General features: G+C 39.2%; 1 protein-coding gene across 1 annotated transcript in view; it reads left to right on the top strand.

Moving 5' to 3' along the window:
- The first annotated feature begins 824 nt into the window (after positions 1-824).
- The window catches only part of MFSD14A (major facilitator superfamily domain containing 14A), a 953,206-nt gene continuing 939,952 nt past the window's right edge, over positions 825-14,078 (top strand). Inside the window, exon 1 of the mRNA XM_044085782.1 lies at positions 825-1,005. Within this exon, the coding sequence (XP_043941717.1) occupies positions 922-1,005 (84 nt within the window). The 5' untranslated portion in view covers positions 825-921. The remainder of the gene's footprint in view (positions 1,006-14,078) is intronic.

Here is a 14,078-nt window from a genome sequence, read left to right as displayed (position 1 = left end):
GGTACCTTTTTGGCTAGGCTTGTATAGGCCCTAGGGCCAATAGCTTAGTACCTACCTATGAATTGCAGTGATGATTAAAATTTGTCACTGATTTGAGGCCATAAAAATAGATGTGAAAAATTTTACGTGATGTGACCATTTACCTATTCAGAATGTCAAAAGTATACATGCGGTGACTAGTGGAGTCAAGAAACTAAGCCCAAGTTTGTAAGAAGATTCCTGTTTATACCGTAAAAAATGTCTGATACTTGGCAAATGCTTCTTTGCAAATTTAATGTATTTTAGCCTACTCTTTTCTTGTTTATATATATTTTAATAGATTATTAGATTTATCACATATCTACATTTAAAGACGTATACACAATAAAAATATAATAATAATAGTAACTATACCTCTCAATCTCATAACGCAAGAAATCTGGGCTAAGCCAAAAATTGGGACAAATTTTAAATATCTTTCTTATAAAATTATAAGGTTAATACTAGAATATCGGGTCTTGCATTATCACGCGTTTTCTAAAGGAAATCAATCCTGAAACTAAAATGCCTGCCTGTCATTATACGGTGACTTAGTCGTCAGTGATTTTCCAGAAAACCACAAATTCTACGAGAATAAAATATGAGCTAAACATTTGGTCAGTTGAAAGGTATGGGACAATATAATAACAAAAACATATGAATCACAGTGCCCACGTTCTGTACAGACGTCCGAAAACCAAAACTTCCAGTTCTCAGACTCGGTGTAATATCATTCATGTCACTTAAAATACACGTGTATATCGCGCGATGTGACGTATTTTTGATATTAAAGTAAATATGGCGACGTCAAGTTGATGTTCCAGGGAATGACAGTATATCGTCTGGCTAGATTTTGAATATTTTTCTGACACAGTTTTTAATCTCTGAATCGAGAATGGTAAAATGATGCAGGGTAAAAAGAAGAAGAAGCGGGTGCACCGCAGTTTAATGTTGGCAAAGAAAATAATCATTAAGGATGGCGGAAGGGTAGGTAGAAATGATACTCTTGTTTTCTTACCTTTTATGACTATTCGGTTTTACCCGAAAAGTAGCTGTAGCTGTAGCTGTAGGTGTGGTCGTGTTTTTCTGGCTATAGAACAGTGGCATGTAATATGTGTATGTGTTGTTGAGATCTTTGTATTGTTACAAGATCGTGTAGTCCAGATTAGTTCTTTAACTAATTTGGGTTATTAGTTATCGTGTAGTAGCCTCTCAGATGAGGCTAACACTTATGTGGCAGTCCCGTGAATGTTTTTGTTTCCATTGTCATGTATTCATAAACAGAGTTATAGAAGACTGGTGAGACGATATAATGGAGTACTGAACTCTTTGGTTAAATGATGCACTTTGTCACATTTGAAATTTGCTTGAAAATGTTATCCTTAATGCTGTTAGAAGCTGCCCCTTTTTGTTACGACAGAGAGAAACATACTAAAAAGTAATTGTGCAGTGATCATTGTAGTAAATTGAGTGCTTAACTTTTCTGGTAGCTGTCACCCTTTTACTCCATGCATCAAACTTATCCTTTACCTAACTCAGTAATTAGAGAAGGGGTTGAACTTTCTGTACAACTCTTCAAAATGAGTAGCATTGTTTATTTAGAGAATAGCAGGAGATTTGTTTTAACAAGCGTTTTCTGAAGATCAAAAAGTTCAAAACCATAGCCAGTGACTTAACTTGTTGACCAAGGCAGAAGAAAAACTATTAAGACAGAATCTTAGATATGGTTACAAACGTCTTTATCATCAGAATTGCATGTTAAAATGAAGCATCCCCTGCTATTCTCCAAAATAAAATGTCTCCATATAAGTAATACTCTCAAGTGTGGTAGACTGGATATAGCTGCCATTCATCCGCATCCGTCCCTGTAGAGAATTAAGCAAGTAATCAAGAACTGAATGAATGAACTTTGTGGCTGTTATGATACCAAGTCTCATTGCATTAGAGGAACAAAATTAATTGTTACTCAAAACAGCAGCAACAAAAATGGAACAGTTGCAACCAACAGTTGAATATAAAAGTAAAACAAACTAGTCAAAAGGAGAGCGTCTATATGAACTGTACACAATGTTGAGGTGAACCTGTTATTTGCAGAAGAGGATGAGTTAAAAGAAAAGAGAGAGAAGTAGATTTAGCCTTTGAAACTGTAGGGGCTAACTCGAGGAGTTTAAAGAACAAAGAAAGAGAGAACCAGATAGTGAAGACACAGAGTCCAAGGAGACAGAGAGACCGAGATGAGTAAATGTTGCAAGATGACAGTGAGTAAATGTTGCAAGATGACAGTGAGTAAGGAGAAAGAACAGGTCTTTGTTCCTGCTTCTTGTAACTATGTACCAAGTGATAACCAGTAGAGTACAGCTGTAAATAGGGTGATGTGAAGAAATTAACCCATTGCAGAATAGTGTTAAGTGATATGTCCTGCATTCTGACATTTGTATTTGTACCCAGTGTTTTGTTGTACAGTTAAAAACCTAGTAGCTACTTCTGTGAGTGTCCTCTTTATTTTGGTGTAGCAGCATACCCAGATTTTGCCCTACAAAAGCCAGTGGTTCTTGAAAGTACAGCCCTTACCTCTCAAGTTTGTCATTATGAGGAATGTTCCTAATTTTGAATCTTAAAAAGTAATTGTTTCATTTTGTTCCACAGTAAAAAGGTCTGTCCTATATTCATTGTTAAGATGTGTTTTAATTGATATTTATAGTAAATGATACTAAATTATATTGATTTATGCAAATAATTTTATATAATTATAATGTAATGCAGTTAACCATGATGTGAGCTTTCTTAGCTGAAGGTATTTGTATGATATCCTTAAATTCACTGCTGCAGTATTCTTAACAGATGGGATTCCCTGCAGTGGAAGCCCAAATGTCCAGCCAGTCTACCAAAGACTACTTGTTTTAAAAGGTATGCCAAATGTCACCCATATCCTCTTTGCATAGCATAGCGTAGGGCATGAAGGTGACATTCAGGCCTACCATAATTCACAGTTCATGTAACATGTTCACACTTAAATACCCTTCCACTCATATACCCCCACACATTCTACGTAAACTCCATAGACTCTCTGTCAAACCTTCACTCACCTTCTTATGCGGATACTAACTGCTTCACCTTAGTGGTGACATACAGCTTAATTCAGGCCCTAATCCTTATACTCGCTCACACTTTCCACAATGTAACACTGCATTACCAAACCGTTCTACTGTAGCTTATCTTCTCTGACCTGCTAATCCTTAACAGGAACCTTAGAAGCATTCCAAGTAAAGCTCCTGACTTTCATGCTGCCATGTCCACTGTACTCCCCTGATATTGTAACAGTTACTGAAACTTGGCTAAAAAGCTCTAACAAAAATGAAGAATTCTTACTCCAAGGCTATAATATCCATAGAGCAGTTAGAATGCACAAACGTGGTAGCGACTTGGCAATCATCTGTAAAAGCAACCCTAACTTACAGCTATATACTACCTCACCCCAAGCTTCTGACTCTGAAATACTAATCTCAGATCTTCAACTTAACATGAAGAACTCCATCATCATCATCATAGCAGTTTATCTTCCCCCTGAAAACAATACTCTTATAATAGAAAATTTGCTTAACTGGGCCTCCACTACCTACAACCAAGAAATTGTAATTTTAGGTGATATTAATCTGGACTGGTCTACATGCACATCTACAAATCCAACAAATCATATTAACCTCTTTGGTTTCTCCCAACTTATTACTACGCCTACAAGAATTGGCAAACACAATAATAAGCATCCCATACTTGATTGGATACTCTCCAGTTGCCCTAACCTATGCTGTCAGTCTGGTTGCTTCCCCTATTCTCTTAGTGATCATTCCCCCACCTATCTAATTAGGCACAGAGCACACTCAACACATATCACTATCTACAAGTATATCCATACCAAAACAAATTTTTCCAAAGATATCTTCAACTCCCTCTTAAAATATCACAGTTGGTCTTCCTGAGAACTGCTTCTCCTAGATGATGCTGTTATCTACTTTAACAACTAATTTCTAAACATCTTAAACTCACTAGCCCCCATTAGAAAAGCACGTTGCAAATCCACACCAGCTCATTGGTGTAGCTTTCTCATTTCAGCCCATTCAAACCTCATATATCAAGAAACTCCTTCTTCAACTGAAACCCACCAGACTTGCAGTAGATAAATTCCCCAAGCGAATTTCTAAAAATGGAAGCCGACTCCATTTCATATCCAATTTCAGTACTTATTAAGCGCTTCATTATTGAACAATATGTACCTACACTGTGGAAAATCTCCCATGTTATTCCTCTGTACAAGGGTGGCCAATCCACCGATTTTATCTAACTACAGACCCATTGCCATACTGTCACCTCTTGGCAAAATACTTGAAAAATGCATTCATAATCAACTACTGTCCTATCTTGTACAAAATAACCTTCTCTCCAAATCCCTACATGACTTTAGATCAAAACATAGTACCACAACTGGCCTGTTAAGTTTTACTGACACCATTTCTCGACCTAGAAATTGTAACAACCACACCTCTTCTATTTTCTTGGACCTTTTTAAATCATTTGACACTGTGTCCCATTAAAAACTTCTTAAAGATTTATTATCTCTCCATCTCTCACTAGCTTCCATTATCTGGTTGCATAGTTATCAGTCTGATCGCCAACAAGCAGTTATCTTGAAAGATGACACCTCTACCCTTCCTGTTTCTGTAGGAGTCCCTTGGCGCTCTATTCTTGGGCCTCTGCTCTTCTCCATCTTTACAAATGATCTTAGCTCAGCATCGTCACATGCTACAATCATACAGTATGCAGATGATACCACTGTTATCTGTGCAGCCCCTTCCCACACCAAACGTTTATCAAAAACTCAAACCGCCTTCCCTGACATTGAGCTGTTCCTCAAAGAAAGACATCTCATAATAAGCCGTAACAAAACGAAGCTAATGATATTCTCCAGTAATAAATCCACTGTTCCTGTTTCTCCACTTCACATAATTTCATCTAATGGCACTATTATTGAAACAGTTGACAGTGCAGAGTTACTTGGTGTGACAATAGACTCTGCCCTAAAATTCGATAAGCACATAGCCATTACTGTAAAAAAAGTACATATCAAACTTGGCTGCCTCTATACTTCCAGTACATTCCTCACCACCTCAACTTAACCAGCCTTAGCCAGAACATATCTTCTGTCCACTTTAATGTATGCCTCCTCCATCTATACTAATCTTAGAAAATCTGAACTATCCAAGCTAGAGGCAACCTACCACAAAATTGCTTGCTTTGCTGCTGGTCTCCAAAATAGAACCCACCACAGTGTAGCTCAGAAACAACTGCAGTGGCTCAAGCTACCAAATCTTCTCACTGTTAGTCAACTCACTATTGCTCACAATGTCTTTCTTCTAAAACCTAAGAAGTGCTTCAACTCTTTTGGTGACTCTTTATTTGTAAATCATGTTGCAAAAGTTTGGAACAGCATTCCCCAATGAATACTAAATACTCCTGCTACTGCCAAATTCAAACTCCTTCTTAAAGAACATCTAACTATTAACTGGCATTGCTCTTGTATTTCTCCTGGTTAACTTTGTTTTTCTCTCTCTTCACTTTGCTTTCACTCTATCCTCCTATCGGATCTCCTCTTAACTTTTTCCTACCTTCTTCACATTACTAATTGTCTCTTTTTAATAAATCTCTTCTTTCTTTCTCACTTTTCTTTCCACTTTTTACACTGCTGAGGCATGTAGCATGTATCTGCACAAAAATGTTGTATTGTTAATCTATATATACGTTGTGATTGCATTAATTCTTGTTAATCCTGAATGTCAATTCTTTGTTTTGTGTGTGTGTGTGTGTGTGTGTGTGTGTGTGTGTGTGTGTGTGTGTGTATATAATCTATATATATATATATATATATATATATATATATATATATATATTGTGTTTATTCTGTATATTGCTATTTCCTGTTTTAGTAGTTCATCGGGGCTTTTCCCCCTGGGTCTCTGCTGAAAACGGGCCCAGTTGGACTGTCCCGGTAAACAAATGTAATAAATAAAATAAATCCAAACTTCTTTGCTGCCAGTCTGAAAGTATTTTTTGCCATCTGTCTGTTTACCTCCATTCGTTTTCTGCCAGTTGAATGCATTTTCTTTCTCCAGTGACTACCTATGCCTGTGTGCTGACTTATTTTGCAGTTGCAGATAAGTGCCCCTTTGGGTATTTTGTTTTTTCTTACTTCCCTTTGGGTTAATGTCATACAGGAAGGGTAAATGCCAGTGTGGTAAACAGATTCCCCATAAAGACTGCCACAATGCTGTTTTTTTTTTTTTTTTGTCTAGGAGCTTCTCGTGACCATATTTCTTGCTCTGTTTGTCAGGTGTTCATTTTGAAAACCCTTTGCAGTAGACTTTCTTCCCTTTCCTTGTATTTTGATAGCCTGTGTCTAAGCGCCTCACTAAAGATACAATGGAAGGAATCTCCTGCCCCGAGGGTCAACGGTTGGGTAAGAAGAGGGTGAAAAAGGTTATGACCAGAATCTTCCACTGTCCAGCCTCTGACAGGTGTTTCTCCCAAGATCGTTAGAAACCCAGAGGCTCAACCGGCTGTGTTGTCGTATTTCTCTGCCATGAACGTGTTGGAGGCTGGTGAGGGTCAAGCTGGCAGCACATCCAAAGAGGCGTTGCAGGCATTCGTCTCGGATGTTTAGAGGGAACCATGGCTGATCCCCCCCCCCCCAAAGGGGCCTATGGGAGTTCTGCAGTTTTTGGTTGTGGAAGAATTTCGTACTATGGTTCTCAACTGCTGTCTTGGGGACATTCCCTTAAAAAAGAAACAAAAAATTAAGCATGTTTCTTCTGCTCCTAGGAATCCACAAAGTAAGTGTCAGGTCTTCACTCAAGGGTTATTTACTGCTTTAATGTCCTTAAAGCCTCCTCAAGGGTTTTCTGTTCTTGCTCCTCCTTGGTTCTGTACTCCCCTCAAAAGCCCTAGAGAACAGGATTCTTCTGAGGGATGAGTCAGATTCGGATAATGAATCACTGACTTATTCTACTCAAATTCCTTCTCCTTTAGACTATTCATTAGAGGAGGAGAAATATATTAGTCCAGATGTTCCTTCTGAGGAAATTACCTTTGGGGACACACACTTCAGGATAATTTTTTATTAGTGGGATTGTACTCAGGTCTCTGATATCCATAGTAGGTATTATGAGTTTAGAATCCCTTAAAACTGCGGTTATTCCTCTTGTTTTGGCTGCTTTGCTAGATGCTTTTTCCAATGCCTCTCATAGGTTAATTCTTTGCCCCCTGCTCCCAAGAAGCCTGACTGGTTTTATAGGGTGCCCGAGTATTGTTCTGTCCTATATAAATCTCCTGCTACTCTCCTGCTACTGACCCCTCTGTCGTGTCTGTAGCTTCTGATAAGCCATCTTAATTGCTTCCTTTGACCAAGTTATTGCCTTTTGACAAGGATAGCAGAACTATGGAAAGGTTGGGTAAGAAAGCGTACACTTGTGCTATCTTAGCTTTTAGGGCTATTAATTATCAGACCCATATATCTAGGTATCTGTTGGCTGTTCTTTCTCAGGCCTGTCAACTTATTTCTGATTTTCCAGACTCTGAGGGTAAAACTTCTGTTCTTTCTTTACTAGGAACTTCCTTTCAAGTCATTCGTCATTCTGTTAAATGTAGTTGTGATGCAACAGATGCCTCTTCTAGGGCTTTCTTTTTGGCTCAGTGATGAGGAGGTGTTCTTGGCTTAGCTTTAAGCTAAGTTGATGGATGCTCCCCTGGATTCTAAACTTTTGTTTGGGGAAGCTGCTGCTGCTTTGTTTAAGTCTCTTCAGGATAAGGTTAAGGCCTTACAGGAGCTTAAACGTGTTTTTCTCCTGAGCCTAATTTTAAGAGAAACTACACTTTTAAGTCTGCCTTTGTTCATAGGCAATCGCACCCTTCTACTGAAGGTAGGAATAGTGGCAAACAGGCTCCTGCTGCTAGGGCTACACAATTTCCAGAGACTCTGAAGCTTTCCTTTCTGGACAAACCATGTGCTATGTGTCTCTCTCTCTGCCAACCACGTTCCTCTTTCTCTTCCTATTTGGCTTCAGATCACTCAGGATTCTTGGGTTCTGTCGATTGTTCGTCAGGGTACTTTATGGTGTGGAAATCCCATCCTACTTTTATGGGCATTCCTCAGCCTCCTCAGGAACAACTTCCCTTTTTCCCAGAGATTCTTCAAAATTTCTTGGCTCTGGGTACTGTTCCAAGAGGTGCCTGTGTCCAAAGGGGGGGAAAGGGTTCTATTCCAGACTGTTTTTAGCACCCAGAAAAGAGGGCACTTGGAGGCCTATTCTAGACCTCTCTCATCTAAACACTTTTCTAAAAGTGCCTTCCTTTCAGATGTTGTCCCTTCAGATTCTGTTGCCTCTCTTGCTCCCTCAGGCATGTATGGTGTCTCTTGATCTCAAGGATGCATATCTCCATATTTTGATCCATCCTCTCTTCAGGAAGCTTTTGCATTTCTCTGTTGCTTCCTGGCATTTTCAGCTCTCTGCTCTGCCCTTTGGCCTTTCTAGTGCCCCACAGGGGTTCACCAAAAGCCTTGCTTATGTGATTGCTTTTTTCAGGCTTTAAGGGATCCAGATATTTCCTTACTTAGATGACTGAGTCAGGCATTCACTCCAGAGACTCTTTTGCAAAATCTTCATTTTGCTGTTTCCCTTCAGAGCCTGGGGTTCATTGTAAATTTTAAAAAGCCTTCTCTAACTCCTTCTCTGAATCATGTTTTTCTGGGTTGCAGGATTCAGATGGTGCCAATGCTTGCATCCCTGCCCCCTCCAAAGGCTTTAACTCTCAATTCTTCTGTCAAACTCTTCTTCCTCCTCCTATTCCTTTTTGTCTCAGACAGGAACTTCACTGGTGGATTCAGCATTTGTCTCTGAATCCAGGAATCTCTTTTCATCCCCCTGTTTCCCCTCAGGAACTGTTCACAGACGCTTCAGACATGGGGTGTGGGTTTTCATTTGGCTCCCTAAAAGTACAGGAGACATGGTCGCTTCGTCAGTAGAAGGAGCACATCAGTGTCAAAGAGATGAGTGCTCTTCTGCGGGCACTTCAGGACTTTCATCCTCTTTTTCTCTCCAGGGCTTCTGAAGGTGTTCACAGACAATACCATAGTGATGTGGTATATCATTAAACAGGGAGGAGTGAGATCTTATCTTCTGTGGCAGACATTCTGAGCGGGTCCGTAACTTAGTCCCACAAATAGATGCTTCACAGGGATGTGTTTCTGGACATTATCCACTGATGGAGTACTCCTCAAGTGGATCTTTTTCCTCCCATCTGAACAGACAACTTCCTCTGTTTTGTGCCAGAGTCTCAGGTCCTCTGGTGTGGAAGGTGGCTGTCCTCTCATTTTCTTGGAAGGATTTTTTTTTTTTTTACTTATGCATTTCTTCCCCTTCCTCTCATTCTGAAAGTCCTGTTCAAGATTCAACAAGATGCTCCCAAAATCTTGTTGGTGACTCCCTTTTGGCTGCAACAGCACTGGTTCCCTCTACTTCTGCATCTAGCCAGGGACAATCATCTCAAGTTACCTCACCGGGTGATTCTAATCACACAAGGGATCTCTCATCTATCACCATTTGACCATCTATCCCCATTTGACCACGCTTCATCTGATCAGTTATTTGTTTTTCATCCAAAATCTTTGGGACTTGCTGTATCCAAGCAAACTGTTTCTTCTTGGATTTCTAAGTTTATTTCCTTTTGTTACACTTTTCATGGCAAGAGCCTTCCTTCTACAGTTAAGGTTCATTCTACTAGGGCTTTGGCTTCTTCGGGTGCTTTTTCCAAGTGCTTAGATAATAATTCTGTTCTTGAGGCAGCTACCTGGACTTCTGTGCATACCTTAACCTAGCACTACACATTGGATGGTATCTCTAGATCTAGGGCTGGTTTTGCTACTGCTGTTCTACATGGCTTTTTAGGGGGCTCTTCTGGGCATGCCCCCTCCCAAGTTTCCTCTTCAGTTTTGGCACTCTTCCCATCTGTTGAATACTGCAGCAGTGAATGTAAGGACATAATACAGTTGTGTAGAATTTTACCATAATTGTACAGTGGATATAAAAAAGTGTACACACCCCTGTTAAAATGCCAGGTTTTTGTGATATAAAAAATGAGACACAATAAATAATTTCAAAACTTTTCCTACCTTTTAATGTGACCTATCACCACTACAACGCAATTGAAAAACAAACAAATTTGTTAGGGGAAAAATATCAAAGATAAAATGTACAATAAGCTAGTTGCATAAGCATGCACACCTTTAAACTGATACTTTGCTGAAGCATCTTTTGATTCAATTACAGCATTCAGTCTTCTTTGCTAGCAGTCTATCAGCATGGCACATCTTGACTTGGCAATATTTGCCTACTCTTCCATGCAAAAGCGCTCCAAATCTGTTAGATAGCGAGAGCATCTCTTGTGCATAGCCCTCTTCAGGTCACCCCACAGATCTTCTATTGGATTTAGGTATGGGCTCTGTCTGGGCCACTCCAAAACTTTAATTTTCTTCTGATGAAGCCATTCTTTTGTTGATTTTTATGTATACTCGGGGTCATTGTTGTGTTGCAAGATGAAATTCCTCTTCATCTTCAGCTTTCTAGCAGATGCCTGAAGGCTTTGGGCCAGAAGTGACTGGTATTTGGAACTGTTCACAATTCCCTCCACCTTGACTAAAGCCCCAGTTCCAGCTGAAGAAAAGCAACACCAAAGCATGATACTAACACCACCACCATGCTTCACCGTGGGGATGGTATGGTGTTCTTTTGGTGATGCAGAGTGTTGTTTTTACGCCAAACGTACCTTTTGGAATTATGGTCAAAAAGTTCAGTCTTGGTCTCATCCAACCATAACACATTTTCCCACATGCTTTTGGGAGACTTGATGTATTGTTATGCAACTTTTAGCTGGGCCTAGATTTTTTTTGTGTAAGAAAAGGCTTCCATCTTGCAACCCTACCCCATAGGCCAGACATATGGAGAATATGGGAGATTGTTGTCACATGTAGTGCCAGAAATTCCTACAGCTCCATCAATGTTGCTGTAGGTCTCTTGGCAGCCTCCCTGACCAGTTTTCGTCTTGTCTTTTCATCAATTTTGGAGGGACGTCCAGTTCTTTGCAACGTCACTGTTGTCCCATATTTTCTCCACTTTTTGATGACTGTCTTCACTGTGTTCCATGGTCTATCCAGTTTTTTTTTTTTGTACCCTTCTCCTGATATCTTTCAACAGTGATCTAGATCCCTTTGATGCTTTGTAAGCTCGCTGAACCATGGCTTTTGCTGTAGCAGGCAATTGAGTAAATGTCAGGAAAATCCTAGTAGGACAGCTGAACTTTATTTGGGGTTAATCAAAGTCTCTTTAATTGATGGCAGGTGTGTACCCAAGAAGAATGAATGCTGTAATTAAAGCAAAAGGTGCTTCAACAAAGTATTAGTTTAAGGGTGTGCACACTTGTGCAACCAGCTTATTATATGTTTTTTATTTTTTATATTTTTTCCCCTAACAGATTTGTTTGTTTTCCAAATTGAATTGTACAGGTTATAGGTCACATTAAAGGTCGGAAAAGTTTTGAAATTATTTATTGTGGTCTCGTTTTTTTATGTCACAAAAACCTGACATTTTAACAGGGGTGTGTACACTTTTTATATCCACTGTAGATGTCCTCCCCATCACTGCTGTAGTATTCACTCCCTCCATTCCCCTAGTCTTTTGCCTTCCTGGATGTTCAGGTTACCTCTTGGGTTTCTTGAGTGTGTTCCTACTGGACCATTCAGTTCTGATTATGGTAGGCCTGAATGTCACCTTTATGCCCTACACTACACAGGGAGTGTTTTGGGTAACGTTCACCGTACCTTTTAAAATCAACAAGTAGTCTTTGGTAGACTGGCCAGACGTTCAGGCTTCCACAGCAGGGAATCTCATCTGTTAAGATACTGCAGCAGTGAAGGCAAGGACATCTACTGTTATAGTAAGATTTTACACAACTGTACTTTGTTCATGGTCCATAATGTTGCTTTTGTTCCACATTACGAGACGTAGTGTTCCATGTTTTGCAGATAATAGTTGAGAGCTGTGTACAGGATCTTGATGCAAGCTTGAGATTGTACTTCCCTTCTTGACATTAAAATCATATCAGTGACCTTTAAGGTAATAGCAGAAGATATGAAAGAGAAGTACTTTATTTTTCAAGATGGAGAATGTTTGTTTTATTGTATTAGAACACGTACAGTAAGATTTTTTATATAGCCCTAATACACTATTGAATAATTGTGTATTCCCTTAAGTAATGACTTGAATCAGTAAATCTAGAAGAAGGAAAAACTACATTTGGTGATACAAATCATATGTTCTTCTTTTGGCTTTTCCTGGTTAGGGGTCGCCACAGCGGAACTCCAGCCCGCTAATGATTGGCAGTAGATTTATACGGTGCCGAGGTGCCAGCTCGACGCCCAACCTTCAACGAAGGCACGCCCATTCACGCATGTCTTTCGAACGCCACTCGACCGTGGGGAGGACATGCAGACTCCACACAGAAGGCGCTCCAGCCGAGAATCAAACCGAGAACCTCTTCCTGTGAGGCGACAATGCTACCCCTGTACCACTGCAATGCTACCCCTGTACCACTGCGGCTTCCGGTGATGCAAATCTCAATGCATAAATAAAAATAACAGCTGAGATATATGCTAATGATGTCTGTGGCTTGAGCAGAGTGCATCTTCTTGCAGACATTGTGTTAAAATGTAGCCTTATACCTTGAGATAATCTGAATACATGTTAGTCTGCATAGGGACTTATTCTCATTATTTATGTGCTGTAACTAGCAAGTTAATAAGTAACTGTTTATGTATAGTGGTCCCCTGGGTCATTTTTATGCATGGATTGGGTCACCTAACATGATGAATGCAATAGCAGGCCAATAGTAATACATTTCATACATTTGCTTTCAAGTTGCAGTGTTAAATCATTGGTGATTCATAAACATTGTATGCCTGTCATCTTTACATATACATATGTATGTATAAGCTGTCTTTTATACAAAGACTTCTTGCTCAACAGACCCCTTGTAGTGCTTTTTATTACTGGGATAGCAGATAGGCAACGTGTCTTCAGTAAACTAGTAATTAACTGTAGTGTGGTACGAAGTGCCAAAGTGCTAAATAAATTGTACAGTTTATAAAACTTAGTAATTATTAAACCAAAATTTTAAATTTGAAAATGCTCTTCTAAGAACTTGGTTTCAGACAAAATGAAGGGCCCTTCCTCATGGGTCAAGAATCAATTGCAGTAATAAACAATTCATACAGAAACTTAGTCACATGACCTTTGTACCTAAAATTTTGAATGAAAGTCTGTTAACCTCCTTATCTATTACTTGCAAACCGGTTAATTTGAAAATTGGCCATTAATTAGCATTTTGCAGTGAACATAAGAAATATTTAAACCTATATTCAAACTTAGAGCATAATGTAATGCATCATATTATGCATATTTCACAACTGCTATGATTTATGCTTGGTATGATGCATAAATCATAGCACTTGAGAAAAATGCTGGAGATATCCACTTTTACTGGGGAAGTTCAACTGGGTAAAGCCCCCTTCGTAGAAGAGGCCCATGAGTAAAGCTCCGCATTACATATATTTGCATAGACTGTTACCCTGATTAAAGATATTTTGTATTAGCAATTGTCTTAATTGAGTTATTTTTTTTTTGATTTTTGACATTTTGATCTTGTTTACTCAGCTGGACAAAACAGTTGCTGCTGGAGGAGTATTCATTTTTGTCTTAGAGATGTGGTGTCACATTTCTTTGTATTAAGTAGGAGGACTGTTGTTGAATTACTTGTTGAGATGCATGCTTTTAATCTGAATTATTCTTATTAATTTGGAACCGCTCCAGTTGAAGAATAGACTAAAAATGTTTTCTTAATGTAACAAAAGCAAAAGTTTTTTTGTGTGTGGTACTTGGACTTAAGTAAAGCAGCATTCTTAA

This window comes from Protopterus annectens, chromosome 10.part0 (assembly GCF_019279795.1).
Source record: "Protopterus annectens isolate FY-2018-M chromosome 10.part0, PAN1.0, whole genome shotgun sequence".
NCBI lineage: Eukaryota > Metazoa > Chordata > Ceratodontiformes > Protopteridae > Protopterus > Protopterus annectens.
Note: the sequence above shows the minus strand (reverse complement) of the source record. Positions and strands in the feature narration are given on the sequence as shown.